General features: G+C 34.1%; 1 protein-coding gene across 10 annotated transcripts in view; it reads left to right on the forward strand.

The window, feature by feature from the left end:
- Positions 1-16,140, forward strand: part of MYO16 (myosin XVI) — a 365,514-nt gene that overhangs the window by 266,552 nt on the left and 82,822 nt on the right. For all 10 annotated transcript variants that reach the window (XM_064407780.1, XM_064407778.1, XM_064407774.1 and 7 more), the window contains 4 exons: positions 3,749-3,824; positions 6,455-6,630; positions 10,886-10,966; positions 11,216-11,421. In XM_064407780.1, coding sequence (XP_064263850.1) covers positions 3,749-3,824; positions 6,455-6,630; positions 10,886-10,966; positions 11,216-11,421 — 539 coding nt within the window. The remainder of the gene's footprint in view (positions 1-3,748; positions 3,825-6,454; positions 6,631-10,885; positions 10,967-11,215; positions 11,422-16,140) is intronic.

Below are 16,140 nucleotides of genomic sequence, written 5' to 3' on the forward strand. Positions count from 1 at the left end.
TATTTTTTCCCCCAGGCTGAATCCCCAGACACAACAAGCAAATCAGTCTAATCTAAATGTACCAAGGCATATAAAGGCCACTTGACATAGATTCTGGTTTTCACATAGGCAAGACAGTCTTGCTTTTTCTCCTTTTCTCTCTCTCTTGCTTTCTTTAAGTAGTCTTGATTTGGGATTTTCACTTACTGGAGAAAATGATAAAATGCTTTTCCCCGCCCATTTATTTTGTTTCTAAATACTTCCTTCTTTCAAAAGGCTATTCTATCACAGCATTAGAATAAGACTTGACAGACTATAAAATTATTTCGCTCACTCATTGCTTAGCAAAATTTGTTTTGAGAGGTTGATAAACCCAATGATACTTAAAAAATGGTACATGTATGCATATCACTCACATTCAAATACTGGCAGAAAATTAGCAACTACAAGTGTCTATCTGTGCACCAAATTGTCGTTGGACATGTTCTCAAAAATTTCTCCTTTGCTACATGAACTAATTATTTTCTTATTACCTAAAATTTACAACACAGGCAAAACTGAGTTTCTCTGTTACATTTTGCTATTAAAATATAAAATTTTCATTTTTAACTGGGAATGCAGCCAAATTGTTCTTAATATTCCAGGTGGCGTTTTCCTAGCTTGTTTTAGGGTTCCTGCCAAATCTGCCATTAGCCATGAGCTTTTTTGACCTATCACAAAATATGAAAATTATTTACCAAAAAAAGAAAAAATAGTATTTTAAGGACTTGATGAAAACTATGTGTCAAGGTGGTGCTGTTGATAAAGTATGTTGGGACAGCAAATAAACCTGGAGAAAATCCCTTAAGCAAGTGAGATGTTATGATAGAGGATACTTTAGGTCAGAAGATTTTCTGGCATGAAGGTAATTAATGAAGCAAAGCAGCAAGAATATGTAAAAGATAAAGAGTATAAAAGAATACACAGTTCCCAAAGTCAGCTCTGTGCTTATCTGGTGAGTCTTCAGTTTGCTGGGTATTTTAGCTCTTGTTTGTAGTTCTTATGATGTTAAAACCAGCTATGGTAACTTGAACAAGCAGAAAGTAGGTTCAAAACAAATAAACTTAGGTTGTTTTTTTTTTCCTCAAACTTAATAATTAGTGAAACTCCTTGACACAGAGTTTTATTAATGAGATCTGGAAACACAGATTTGAGGAGGAAATGTGAGTCAAGAGGTACTAAAGACAAAGGTGAGATACAGCCTGCAGGACAAGAGCACCTTCATGGGCAGAGCTCTGAAAGCTGAGGGGAACTGGTCGCTGGCAGAGTGGAAATACTCCTCAATATTTTTCCCAAAATATTCAGGACTAGAGGAATAAATATTTGGGCATACCCATTATGACTTATGTTAAGCATTCTTCCTTTATGAACTTAAATTTAGAAGGAAAGCAAATCCAACTCCATTTTGTTTTAATCTCTTATAATGAAATAAAATGTAGTGTGGAACATATTTTTTTTTAATAAAAATATTTCAGCTTTTCAAATACTATGTAAAGGTCTTGTTTCCTTTGGCTAACACAGACGTATAGGTTTGCACACTGTCTACCCTAAAAAGTCATCATATAAAGCAAGATAAAGCAAACTGTGATAAATAGAAGTGACTATGAGGAGTATATTTTATAATACTGGACCCATTATTTAAGTGAGTGCACATTTCCTGTCTAAAGCAAACAATATTTGCTTGCTTTTTGTCTCCCCAGAGTAAATATCCACTGTGCTTGAGTGCCAGCCAGTGCAGAGTTTGGGTCAGGTTTATTTTACAAACACAGTGGAAGAAAACTGAGGGAAATAAATGTGCTTTAGGTGGCATGTAATTTTCCATGTCTGATGAGGGCAAGACGAAATCAACAAAATTGGCAGCTGGAAGAGGACTTATATCTTTTTCTATTTTGTGGGACTAGCAATGTCTATGGAACCCTAGAGTGTCATTTCATTGAGTCAGTTTTCATTTCTTTAGGCAGTGAATTAATTTATCAAGTCTATGGGAAAATTGTTTAGAGCATTAGCAATTTCTTCATAAAAGGGAATCCTCTTAACTTTTATCAGTTTTATGTGATATGAAATAAGTCTTATGAATATAGTTCCAGAAGTTTGTGATGTATTATACCAGCATTAATACTGAAACTTCTCCCTGTTTTAATCTAGGCAGTTAATCATGATATAGTATCTCCCACTGCTATACTTACCTACTCTTCCCACCAATACTAATTCTCTTCTTCTAATTTAGTGAAAGCCCAAGATACTCAATTAGGAACTGGCATTATGGATTTGTCATATAAGTTCTGTTAATTACCTTTTATGGAGCAAGATAGCACAACATTTATGTTGAGTACACTAAAAGCATTTAATAGTATACTTAAAGAACTCTAATAGTTTGCTAACTGTGTTGTACGTTCTGAGGAAATGCAATTAGAAAATACATAACATTGGATCTGTCATGGAAAGAACCATAATTCTCTTGTTATACCTTGTTCATGTCAGATGCCACAGTAATTACATCATTTGACAATTACTCACTAACAGATTATACACTTCCAAATCACATAATTTCTTTTGTGAGCAAGATAGCATTGCATAATTGTCAAGTGACCCCATGGAAAATTAATGAACTGATTAGTGTTACTGATCTTAATTATATATTTACGGCTTTATTAAATGTACAAGGATAAAATTTCCCCAAACACCTAAGGGCTTTAGGATATAGATCCAATAGAAAAAATGAAAGAAGGCTTTAAATAGAAACATGGTCCCAAGGTAAATAATATGGAACTGTATTCTAAGTTCCCATTAATACCTGCCTAATCATGCAAGTACTGAAATCTATAATTTTCTTTCTTTTTGACTTAAAAATTCCCTTTGGATTCTACTACTATGCAAGCCAGAGCTTCTTATATCTAAAGTCTGTAAATTAACTAGTTGTTTTTCATCCATCCCCATACAAATTAAAAAAAAAAAAAAAAAACCAAAAAAACAACTGCTTTCTTGTCTTAGTGCTCCTTTTCTATACAGTGTCTTCAGGGATAGGCTCAGTATTAAAAGAGACATTTGGTTGTATTTCTTCATTTTGTGTGTACCTTCAGCACCTCTGGCTAGAATTCAGATTTTTGCTCAATTTTTAGAGTGTCTACCACATGTGTTAGAATTTATCTGCAGTCAGATGACAGATGCAGGGACAATCCAGCTGTCTGTTATTGAAATCAGGACATCAGGTAACTGAGGTGACCCAAAACCCTTGTGGGCGTAGTTGTTGGAAATGTAAATGGCGTGTGTGTATAACCTATTGACTGAACTTATCTCCAAAGGATGCATCAATGGTTGGAATTTGTCCTGAGTGTGATTTTGGACTCAGACTGTTTTGTCATGGTTAGTGGGGACAGTTTCCCATTGACAGGGAGATCTGTGAGCTGGGAGTGACTTGTTCATCCTACAGGGAAAGCACTGTTTAAGTCAGTGTCTCCTGCTTTACAGTACATATTTGATTCAAAGCCTTGTATAGTGGAAATTTTTTAAACCAGTCCAATGAAATTTCTGTATAGTTGCAGAGTCATATAATGTTCAACAATCAGTTTTTCTGGTCAGCATTGTAGGTGCTTAGAAAATGCCAAAATATACTACCTTGTGCCAGCCTTTAACTGTTGAGTGGAAAAAAACATAGCTTCATTTCTAGTGCTGTAAGATGTTTAAAAGATGCATTGGTCATTACTAATGATGTCACAATATTTTGTTATAGGTTACATATGAAATTGCTGGTGCGATAGAAAAAAATAAAGATTCCCTTTCACAAAATCTCATCTTTGTAATGAAAAGTAAGTAAATGCTTTTGTGTTTAGTGTTGTAGAAATTATGACATTATGACTTGATTTTAATTTTAATTTTAGTTTTAAGAGACATTTATATATATTTTATTTCCAGTAAAAAAAATCATCCCTATATTTATGAAGTATTTACATACAGTATTGTTTGAAACTTGCTCTAATTTAAAAGTTTTTAGATTAATGAACATAGAGCATCTTTATCATGTGATGTGGTGTAAAGAAAAAGAAGGTGTAATATGATCACTGAGAATGACTTACAGAAGACAATGAATATGAACTACAGCAAAAATAAAACTCAGAAAATAGGGGAAGTAAATTGGGCTCCCAAAATCATAAGGGCAGCAGTGGGATGTACTCCAATGCTTGAGTACCTTTCTAAAAGCAGTAACTTGTGGGCGTTCTTATGTTTTTTCAGTGAATAGATATAAATGTCCATTGAAATGCAAAATTAAATCCTTTCAGTGTGCATATTGCATAATTATGCCTAATAATAATAATGTAATCAAATAATTAATTAATTGTTCCTAATTAATGATTCATAATTGGATTAATGAAAACCTGTATCATTTCCCCTTTCTGGAGAAGAAAACCAAAATGTTTTCCTTGGGGGAATGCCAGTGTTTCCCTGAGGTATCATTTGTCATCTCTCCAACCACTGTAGTGTTTTTCACTTAATATATTATATACTTATATTTCTTTCCTTAGAAATAGAGGCCTGCTGTTAAAATTTATTTAATTTTAGCAATTTTACTGTAAAATTAGCCAAGCACCCTAATAAAATAATTGATGCATTTTAGATGCAAAAAGTGTACATTTCGAATGAAGAAGGAAATGAAAGAAATTATCTTGAATATAAGCCTATTGATTGTAGTTTTAGAGATACTAAAGTTCTCACAACTTGGTATATATATGATAATCTGCCAAAGAGCAGTACCCAGTATGTTCGATGAGAGAGCATTCTTCCATTCTCTCACATAGTCCCTTTTTGCACTTTCATTGCACTTTCATTGCTGCTTTGTGTAATCAGCTATGCAACTGTTAAAAAGCAAGAATGGAGGATGAGATTGGATGTAAAAAGTTTAATATGATGAGTATGAGTATATATACAACTGAGGAAGAATAATAATAATAATAATAATAAAGTCTGCGAGAATATTTAAAAACATGTAAGTCATTTAAGGGCTAAGTGCCTTTTTTTTTAAAGCGACTTAGGCTTAAAGCCTGTTGATTGTCAGTGACATATTTCCTTTAGAGCCAGTTTCACAAGTTGTGTAATGTATAACTTAAGTGCATGCATCCTTTGATTTTCCTTGAATTTCATTTCCTCAATCAAAACTTTTAACTATAATAACATTAAAATAATTTGTATATATGTGTAGGACTGTGAAAATACCTGCTGAAAATTATCAGATGAGACTATTGACGTAGGATGTATCGGTTTTAATTCAAAAGATACAATTTCTGTGCCTATCCTAATCTACTTATTACATTTTAAACATATGTGTATTGCTGCTGACTGATTGTGCCAAAATAATTTCAATTACCTGCTTCCACATCTACCTCATCATTTTAATGTTCCTGTTAAGTAAGGAATAGGAATCTCTACAGAAAAAGGGAAACAAATCTGTTGAATTTATCATACAGTAAGAAACCTGTAAACATTTATTAAAGAGCAAACTGCAAATTTTTACCTGCTAAGCTATTATTTATTATGCTTATCCTGTTCATCTTTCTGAGTTTTTTGTTTATTCATATGATGTGTGTGATCATAATGCCAATTTTCTAGTCCTCAAAAAAAAATTAACTGGAATTCAGCATGGTTAAGGATGTATCACACAATGAGTTCTTAACACTTACTGGTGCTGTGGCAGTACAAGCAGCATGTAATTATCATGTTCATCTTAAAAACCCTGTGACCATAAATTCATAAAGGATAATTAGACTGAAATTAGGATAAAGTATACTCTGTCTTAAAATTCAGATTTTTTTGTTTGTTTGTTTAAAAGCACCTCCTGGAAGCATATGTACAAATAATAATATATCTGTATGCAATTCTGTTTTTTTCTGTAAATGTTTTTAAGTGTGATCTTACTGTAGAGAAACCAAATTTCCTTACAGGTCTGTTCTTTGCATTGCCTTTTTTAAAAATCCCTTCTCATGTTTTGTGTATATATAAATCTTCAGTGCAGTGAGTGTGTATAATTTATTTCTGTCAAGTGCCTTGATTGTTTCCAAATACTACATGTTGGAAAATTGTGCAGAACTCATCTCTTACATTGCTTTAATAGGATAAATTTTGAATCTGTAATGGAACAAAATTCAGAGGTGACGATCCCATAAGTAATTAACTTTAGACAGATCAGTCTGAAGGGGTTTGGTTTATGCCCTCTATTGGTTCAGCACAGGACCTGAATATGTTAAAAATAGTGTTAATATTTTCAGACATTGAATTTTCTTTGATAACTTAGATAATGCTCTTTTTTTATTTTTCCATTTGTTTTAGATATACATATTTAGTTCTTTCCTATTTTGTGTCTTTTTACTGACAAATACAATAAATATAATTTTCAAACTTATATTTTTTCTTCATGCATTTCTTTCTTTTTTTTTTTTATTTCCAGCTAGTGAAAATGTGGTCATCAATCAATTGTTCCAGTCCAAACTAACACAAACTGGATCACTTGTTCCTCCATATCATTCCCTTAAAATCAAAGGGTGTAAAGCAGCTTTGCTCAGTAAAAAAACATCTGTAACCTGTGCAAGTGGGGAAGCGAAGAAGTATATTGAACTCAGCAAGGTGAGAATTTAGGATTCTCTCTGCTCTTGGCTCCTTGAAGTTTTTTCTGTTATTTTGTCATTTCTGAAATCATCTTATTCTCTGCTTCATTCTCTGTAGTCATAACATTATTAAAATAATTTAGTACTTAGTACCAACACAAATCAACAAAAGTGAGAAAAGGTTCTAATTTACGAGCACGAATAATTCTGGTTCAGAAATCTCTTTCTTGCACTCTTTGAGCAGAAGGTCAAACAAGATGATGAGGTCCTTCAAGCCTGAATCATTCCAGGATTGCCTGGTTCCAGGGCTTATTAGCAGTCAATTCAGTCTTACCAATTTTTGGTTGTATAGGAACACTTCTTCATTTTTTCTCCTTGAAAGGATTTATGGTGAATAGTTGAGTAAATTAAGACATAGGAAGTGTAAAAATAAAATTTTAATCTTATTATGTCAACATGAGAAGATTTCTGGTTTGCTAAATACAGTTTTGTGTGATTTCATATGAAGATCAAATGTAAATTTTGGCCACCATTGTTATTTTAAAAGGTGTGTTATAGTAAATTTTCCCAGTCAGCTTGAAACCAAATCAAATCTCCCTCATCTCTGAACTTACTTCTTTTCCTGCTAAGTCACACAAAGAAGTTAAAAGAAAAACACAAACAAACACCATCCACAAACCATAAACAAAAGCAAAAAAAGAGAGGAGCAGGAGAGAAACTTTGAAGATTATCAGAAAATTAATTGTTCATGTCACATGGAACATCTCTCTTGAAAAGAAATAATGTGATTTAGTGAGTTAATTCATGACGGAGCTTTGGAATTTATCCTTCTGTAAAAGAAGCACGCACTTCTCACAATACATCAGCTGCCTCACCAGGCTTCTTGAATCTTACAACTCTATTTTTGGTTTACAGCTGCATAAAATTGATTCTGTCATGGGATTAAGGAGCTTGAACTCATGTGTCATTGTAGAAGGCTTTAGCAATGGGACTTTCCTTACAGTCCCCCTGCTGATAAAAGCATAATTCCTGACTACTGTTCTTGTCAGTAATCTCAGTGGAAAAACTTAAGTTGAAGTGAATGGTGTTGGTTTAAGGCTATATTTAGCTGAGACCTTACAAGGTGTCTTTAGGTACCTTTCCACTGTGGTAATAGCTTCCTAGAGGAAGCTTCCTAAGGATGTGAAAAATATCCTAGTCCCATACATGGGAGGAACTATGAAAAGCATTTCTGAGTTAAAAACCAGGGCAAAACACTGCACAGTTGGGATCTCTGAAATTATGCAGTTTTTGACATGTCCAGAATTGCTTTTAACCTTTAATTACTCTCTTGAGAGACAGAAGACATTCAATTCCTTTGTGAAGCATGATATCAGAAATTTCAGATTCAGTGAGAATGCTGTAAACCTTTAGGCATTAGTTGGAAGGTGGGAAGAACTTCATCCTTCATCTGTCTGCAGAGACAAGGATGGCATTGCTTCTCAAACACAGGCTTTGAGAAGAGCTGTGCAGGTGAGACAGAACTTTGTTGATACTAAGTTGGCTTAATTTGAGCAAGGAAATTAGTTCTTAGTTCATTGCAGGAGTGCAGCAGAACTTTAGGAATCTAAGCTGTTCCATTGGCAAAAAGCAACACTCATTTTTTTTTGGAATAGGCACGCATTGCAGGAGCTGGAAGTAGGTAAGTTCTTAAATTCTACTGTGGATCAAGCCCACATCTGTAACTATCCAGTCCCAAATAATTCCATCACTTTTTCAGTATAGCCTTGAAAATCTGCTGTGGTGGACTGAAATAATGGGTTTGTTATTTTTTACTGTAATTGCAAATGCAAAGCTTTTTCTTGTCTTAAAATTTAAATTATTATGAGTTGGAAAATCATTACCACTGTATTTTTATTGGAATTTATTCAGAGGCTAAAGGCAACAAAGAGAAGAAAAAGAAATAGAATAGAGGAGGGAGGGAAAGAGAGACATTAAGGCAAAAATCATCAACCAGAGACTGACATTCCTTTTATATCTCAAGTCTGAGTCACAGCATACATCATACTGTAAGCAGTAGGAATCATTAAATGCAAGGTACACATGGTGCTGTGTATGGGCAGTAACCTGGGCTCCACCATATCCAGGGAAGGGAATTAGAGAAAGTTAAAGTCAAATAGGATTGTGTTGTGAGTCCCCTCCTCTTTCATCTTGTCACTGCAATCCTAGCTAAATGCTTGGTTATATAATTATAAATGTCTCTAGATATGGCTGTGTATCTGTTTACCTTTCCGTAAATTACCCTTGTTGCTGGGCATGCTGGCACAGGTAGGATACCTTTTTGAACTAATGCTGGCATGGTAGGATCCAAGACAGCAATGCATCCATTCTAAGGCAGACATGAACAGATCTTTTAAGTGGCCAGAAGTCTGGAGCACATAAGGACTCACAGGAATTTGGGGATGTCAGCTCAATACTCTGTGACTTATGAAGATCATGTGCCCTTTTCAAATGAAAGATATTTTTATTGACACTCTCTCAACTCTTGCTCACATCAACTCTTGCTCCTTGTTTATCTCTAATCTTTTTCTGGTGCATATTTTGGCTCTGTTGTCTTCCCCTCACTTACTTTGGAAGAATTGGTATGTTTCAGAGTTTATACAGCAAAAGTCTTTAGATTTTTTTTAGGAAGAGATTTTTAGCTTCTTAATAGAGATTTCAAATATATATATATAGGTGGGGTTTTGGTTTTTTTTCTGTAGATTAGAGGTATAAGATATTCCAATGTAAAATTGTATATTACAGGACAATAGAGAAGTACAGCTTGGGTGATATAGCTTTTTTCCTTAGCCCATAGCTGAAGATTAAAGGTTTCCAAGTTTTGAGAGTTAGAATTAAATTAATTTTTTTTGTCTTTGTCTTTTTTTTTCATTTTTCATTTGTTTTCTCTCTCTCATTCTGAAACAAATTTTTCTTTCCCATGGGAAGTCATATGTAACATGGGAGAGCAGGCAGAAAGTTTAGCATCTGAAGTGTTGTTCCTAGATCTCCCGCTAAGTCAGGAAACAATATTGAATTGTTGATTTAAATATTGAGAGGAAGAAGTGACATCATTATCTGTAAGGTGGAGAAAATTCTGTTTCGGTTATATTCCTCAGTTATTTTTAAACTTTAACTGAAAAGTGTCATTGGCGTGCTAGTGGCTCTTTTTATGAGAAAAACTGGAACAAGCAGATCTCTTTTACTTTTTAGTTTTGAAGTTGAGGGTGAATTTGCCTTTAAAATCTTATGGCATCCTAGTAAGTGAAATAAAAAAGAGCTCCAAAGTTTAGCACAGTGAGTAGAAAATTGCTTGCACTGCAATATTTTTAATGGCATTTGGCTTGAATGGGCCAAGCTGAGAAGATGTAAGCTTTTTTTGATAAAACTGGAAAAAGGAGTAGGCCAGAATATGCTGACTCAATAGGAAGGGATTTTTATGGTGTAAGTGGACTGAAGAAAGGCAATGGAGAGTCAGAGTTGAAAAGGTTGTCATTGATAAGGGGGTTTAAATCTCACAGCTTTGCCAAATCCTGGAATGCAATAATTTTGCCAGCCTTTTTCTAGAAAGTTTAACAAAAGATCCTAAATTCTGGGACTAATTTTAGTATGACTATTTCCATTTCAGTCTCAAAGATAGGAAGTAGAGCAGTGAAAAATAAATTCAGCTTCCTCTCCCAATTCTGATGTAGGGGCTAACATTGGTTCTAATGAGACAGGAAGTTGTTAATTATTTATGTCTTTAAAATGTATTTAAAAAGAGAAGTTTAACTGTGTTCACATGTGCAAAAAAAAAGAGAAGATTTTTAAAAAAAAATTTGTTCTTTTGTTTTGCTGTTGAGATTTTTTAAATGAACTGTACTCTTACATTTACTGACTTAAACACCTTCCAAAGGCATAAAGCACCTTCTTGCAGAGTTACAGAATTACAATACTTCTAGACTCTGTGGGGTACTAACTGCACAAGTCCTGCTTCTGCCACAGAGTTCTGAAACATATTGATTTGCCCAGTTATTTGTAAAAGGTGTATTATTATAATGCATGTAGCTGCTTTTGAAATCAAAACTTGAGTTGTGGCTCTGCAAATACTTAAGGATGTTTATCTACTTCTCATTTCTTTCTGAAACTCAATCCTTGTCTATGTCACAGTGTTGGCACAAATTTTTGCCTTCATTAGTCAACGGCAGCAATGACAATAGGGGTCTACTGCCCATCTTGAGATAATATTGTTGTGTGTGTGCTTTTCTCTTCTACAGCTGTTGAAAAAGAAAGGAACGTCCTCATTTCTTCAGAGACTGGAACGAGGGGGCCCAACCACTGTGGCAGTGCAGCTCAGGGTCAGTGAACATCTTATGGACAGAAATTTGCAAAAGAATCTCCAGATGTTTCAAAGGCAGGATTACCCTCTGCAGATTGCAATGGATAAAAGAAAAGTCTTATGTTTGAGACTGTTACTTGCATGACCTGGTCAACCTTTATGAGAAAATGATCTTAAAAAGTTAGGAAGAGCATATGGATTGAAAACTTGTCTTAACTGCACAAGAATGATTGATAATTTCTGGTTGGTTTGTTTGTTTTTTCTCCAGAAATCACTTGCAGATATTATTGGGAAGCTGCAGAACTGCACGCCACAATTCGTTCATTGTATAAAACCTAATAACTCCAGGTTGCCAGATACCTTTGATAATTTTTATGTGTCTGCTCAACTGCAGTATATTGGTGTCCTAGACATGGTCAAAATTATCCGTCATGGGTATCCTATACGTCTCTCTTTCACAGACTTCTTGTCAAGGTAAATCCTTTCAAGTTTCATAAAACCTTTTCTCTTACCTACAGTACAAAGCCTTCTGTTGTGTTCTGGTAGTGCTTGCAATGTTGTTTTCCTTATGAGTCTTTCAGACTTTTTTCAGAGAAAATTTTGTCTGCCTGCAAGGGGTATAGGTCTGTTACTTTTTAATTGAACAAATAATAAACTTTATAAATATATTTATAAATTGATACATTTATAAAATTTATATTGATATGTAGAAATATATTTATAAAGGTAATCAGAAAAATTAAGTTTTAAAAGTATGACGTCATAAAGCAGCCCTTTTTTACAATTTATGCTATTTGTATGATTTAAGATATATAAGACTATCTCTCCTTCTCCTTTTTAATATAAGAATATATATAAAAAATATATATTCCTATATTAAAAAGGAGAAGGAGAGATAGTCTAATTTTCCAGCTTTCTAGGTGTAGGTGTCATGGGTTCAGTATTTGTATTTCATAGGCTAGGATTTTTTATGCCTGGTCATGAGGTACTAATGCTCATACCACAACTCCATTTTTATTATTGTTAGAAATCAGTGAATTAAGGTGAAAAGACAAAAAGGTCTGCTTCTGTCAGAAGGCAAACTCTTGTTCCCCATTCCCAGTTCAGTACTGGGGTTTTAGGTCACTTAATTCTTAAAAGATTCAGGAAAGAAAGAAGATTTTCTTGCCCAATAAATATTTGTTTAGCAGCCTCATGCACTCAAGACAAGTTCTATCTCTCTGCATGTTCTACTCCTTGATTGATGTATATCAAGCAGTCATGCACGATCTGGCCTTTATTATTTTACTTCTGAAAAACAGCATTAGCTGCTTACACATAAGTTTGAGTTGTCTTCTTGGAAAAAGTTGTGGATGTTAAATTACTGCTTGGGCAGAAAGTTTTTCTCTCTGTAAATCCTCAAACAGTGAGGAGTATAGGAGGTTATAATTCTATCTCTTTCACAAATAAACTATCTGTGCCCTACCACAATATTCATCCTCCAGTGTGAATCAAGCTGGGCAGGCTGGTTGAGGAGAAGATGCACATAGTGGGAGATTTGGGAAAACTTTCATGTTCTGAGTTTGTATGGGCAATCTCTGCTGTATGGTTTTTTCAGCCAATAGACTGCAGGTAAGAAAGAAATATTGAATTCAGAGATTGTGAGTTACCTTTTCAAAAGGTTTCCTAAAAACCTGCATTTGTGCTACATCTCTATATTGCCTTGGTAACTGAACACGCTATTTTTAGAAACCAGATGATTAGTTTTGGTGATTCTTTGTTAACTGTATTCGTTTTGTTGTCTGTTCAGCTGCACTCTGGTCTTGTCTTACTATTCATTGATTGGAATGAGAAATGATTTTGTCATATTTCCTCATAGCTTTACACACCTGAACCTGACAGAGTTTTCACCATTCAAATTCTTATTTCCTTTGTTGTCAAACTGGTATTTCTAGTATTCTAAAGAGAATGTGTAGCCCTAATCCCAACCTGAATTCCCAAAAGACAGGAAATTACTATTCTCCCTCACCATCCCTGCAGTTTTTGTGCATTTACTTTTTGGATCTTCTTTATCATATAGGTCAGAATTCAAAGTAGCTATTAATTAAAAATTAAAACACTTTTTTTTCTGCTGGCTTACAAGAAGAAAGTATGTTTGAATTAGGAGACTTTGTGGCAAAGGGATGGAATGTTGGAAAACCTATATTCTATCACCAGACAGTGCAGTTCATTCTTAATTGGATGAATTTAAACACATTTCTACTGCTACCTAATTAGGATTTAATACAACTTGTATTTAACCTATTTATGAGTTCCATTTGAACTCCTACAATGGCTTAAGAGAGAGGTAGCTAAAGAAATGTCTTATTTTGCAAGAGTATATCTTCCTGGGCTACAAAGCTTAGTCATTATTTCTATTGCTATCCTTTTGGATTTACTGGTTCTACTTCTGTCTTATCAAAGTAAAAGTTGCCAGCTGTGAGGTGAACCCCTCAATCACCAAAGTCTGCTGATCAGAAGAGAAATCTTGTGGAAATTCTCATTATTAAATGGAAGATGTGACAATTCTCCTCATTGAATATATAATAAAATGAGAATTCATAAGGTCAGATGCTATTAAATCCCATTAAAGTAGGATAGTTAAAAAATCATATATGTGATTTCAACAGATTTGCCAACTCCTGATGCAGTGTTTCTGCTGAATTTACCAGCAGTGTTGGCTCAATTTCTAAAGCTCTGTGAGCAGAGCGACAGGGATCAGTTTTTACCTAACCTTAAAAACAGAAAACCTTGACTAACAGACATTTTACACTCCTGGAAAAGTTTATCCATATATTTTGCTTATTATCTTCAGAATGGTTCTGTGGACTATTTTTTAAATTCTAGCTTTGCTTTTTAAGTAAAAGCAGTGGCACAAATAAATTTTTAAAGGGTTTAAAGTTTCCAATTTGCAGTCTAAATTGTACACATAGGTAAAGTATCCTTAAATATATTTTTTCTTGGAAGAAAGAAAACAGTAAAATAGCCATGGAATTAGCAACTGTCTGTAGATGTCTGCTTCTTTCTAGTATTAAGTGTTTTGATACCTTCTTTAAAATTATTTCTGATTTAAAATAATTCTAATTTAAAATATATCTAATCTAGAATAAGATCTACAAAAAGCCCATTAGTATAAACAGTAATTTATTATGGTTTTGGTAGTCAGTGCCATGGAACAGGAAAAGTAAGTATCAAGTTTCTACACTGTTTCTAGTGCAGAACAATAAGGCTCAGAAACTCTCTGGGGCACAAACAGAGCCTCATACTTAATATCTAGAATCTAATCTCTTTGCATCAATTAATAAAATGGATCCTGGATGACTTTTGTGTCATTCACCACACGTGGTGCTCAAGGAAGACATGCAAAAGCCATTTTGAATATAAATTTTTGGAAGTAATTATAGTGATCAAAGACCCATGAGGTGACCTCAGCAAAATACAATAAAGCTGTTCAGGGATGTTCAGGTAAAAATGAGGTAGTGAGATGCTTTGTTTCACTCCCTCTGAAAAAATTTATTTTGGTAGCATCCTCCTCTACAAACAACCCATGTTCTCTTCATTGAAATGGAAATTAAAAAAAATGCCTTTTTTCTACTTTAATGTTGCTCACCAAGTTTCTAAACTATACACAGTTTTTTCTCTGTCTGTATTTCAGTTTCCTTGCCCAAGGAAGACTTTATGCATTACTAACTCAGAAACTGAGGTTCACATGTCCCTGGTTTCTTGTGTCTGGGACACTGCTTAGCAGTGGAGACTGCAAGGTCCAGTTTCACAGGTCCTTAAATGTGGCATCCGTATTAGCCTTCCCTGCCAGGTTACAGGAAACACTCAGATCTGCTGAAGCTCAGGATAACCTCTGTGGATTATTGGAACTGATAAGCAATTTGAACCTTTCACTTAGCAGATGAGTACAGCAGGATTTCAATGGCAAAAATAATGGTTTTCAGAAAGCCCAAATTCTAGTGTTCCGTTCTTCGCATTTATTTCTGCACTTTTTGAGTGTTTGTTGGAATTTCATTACTGTCTCTCAGGTTTCTAGATTATCTTTCCTGTGTTTAATTCTATCAATTTACCCTTGTGTTTTCCATCATGGAGCTTCCATCCTGTCCTTTGCTCAAGGAAGAGCAGAGAAAATTTCACAGTCTGAAGGAGAACATGAAGGCTCTATGTAGAGACATTCCTTACAGTATGGTGGCAAGAAGAGATAAGTCACTAGAATGTTATGATTTACTATTTTTAATAATATTTTTAATTTTTTTGAATTGCACCAATCTAATCTTTAGTTTTACCTAGGCTAATGCAGCCATAAAGCTTTATAAAGCTTGAAAAGCATATATAAAAAATCTTGAAAGCATATATATATGTATATATATATGTATATATGTACATGGTGGTTTGGAGTACAATGTCATGCCTTCTTCCTTCTCATCCGCCTCCTCCTCGTCCTCTTTTCCTTCCCTCCTCTTCCCCATCTTCTCCTCTTTTTCTCCTTCTTTGCCCTCCTTTCATATTCTAACCTTGATCTCCTGTGTGAATAAGGTAAAAATATCGAAATCACCAACTGCAAGCTTTATCAAAAAAAGGAAATAAAGAGTTAACATGCTGATGCTTTTTTGTTTTAAGGTAACTTCAAAAGATGGTGAAACATCCATTTGAATAGGAAATATTAGGAAGGAAGAATATGGAACACAATGATAATGTATTCTTATGGTAATCATAGCAGTGAGGGTGAAACAAGTATGTTCAAAGACTGTTCTAATTACAGGTTTTCCTCTGATTTTAATATGAAGTTCTTAATTTGTTCTTCAAGCTGCACTGAAATGCAGATCCTGAATTCTGTACTTCTAGTCAGAGCAGCATTCATTGATAATGAAAGCTCCAATAGTGATCTTTACATCAAAACTTTAGTGCTTCACAGTACTAAATTATGATTAACTCTTTTAAATAATTGACTTTGCTAAGAGATCATTCTAAAGAGATGTCTTGTTTTCTCAGGAAAGATTATGTTAATGCTGATATCACTGCTTTATCAAGTAACGTCTGTCCATTTCCTATAAAGCCCTTTTTAATAGCTATTGTAATAATTTCTCCAAATTCGTGCTATTAGCTGATGATGTATTGCACAGATATGTTGTTTATGTTTGTAAATCATATGTGTGAGTCATCATTGTAAAT

This window comes from Passer domesticus, chromosome 2 (assembly GCF_036417665.1).
Source record: "Passer domesticus isolate bPasDom1 chromosome 2, bPasDom1.hap1, whole genome shotgun sequence".
NCBI classification, from domain to species: Eukaryota; Metazoa; Chordata; class Aves; order Passeriformes; family Passeridae; genus Passer; species Passer domesticus.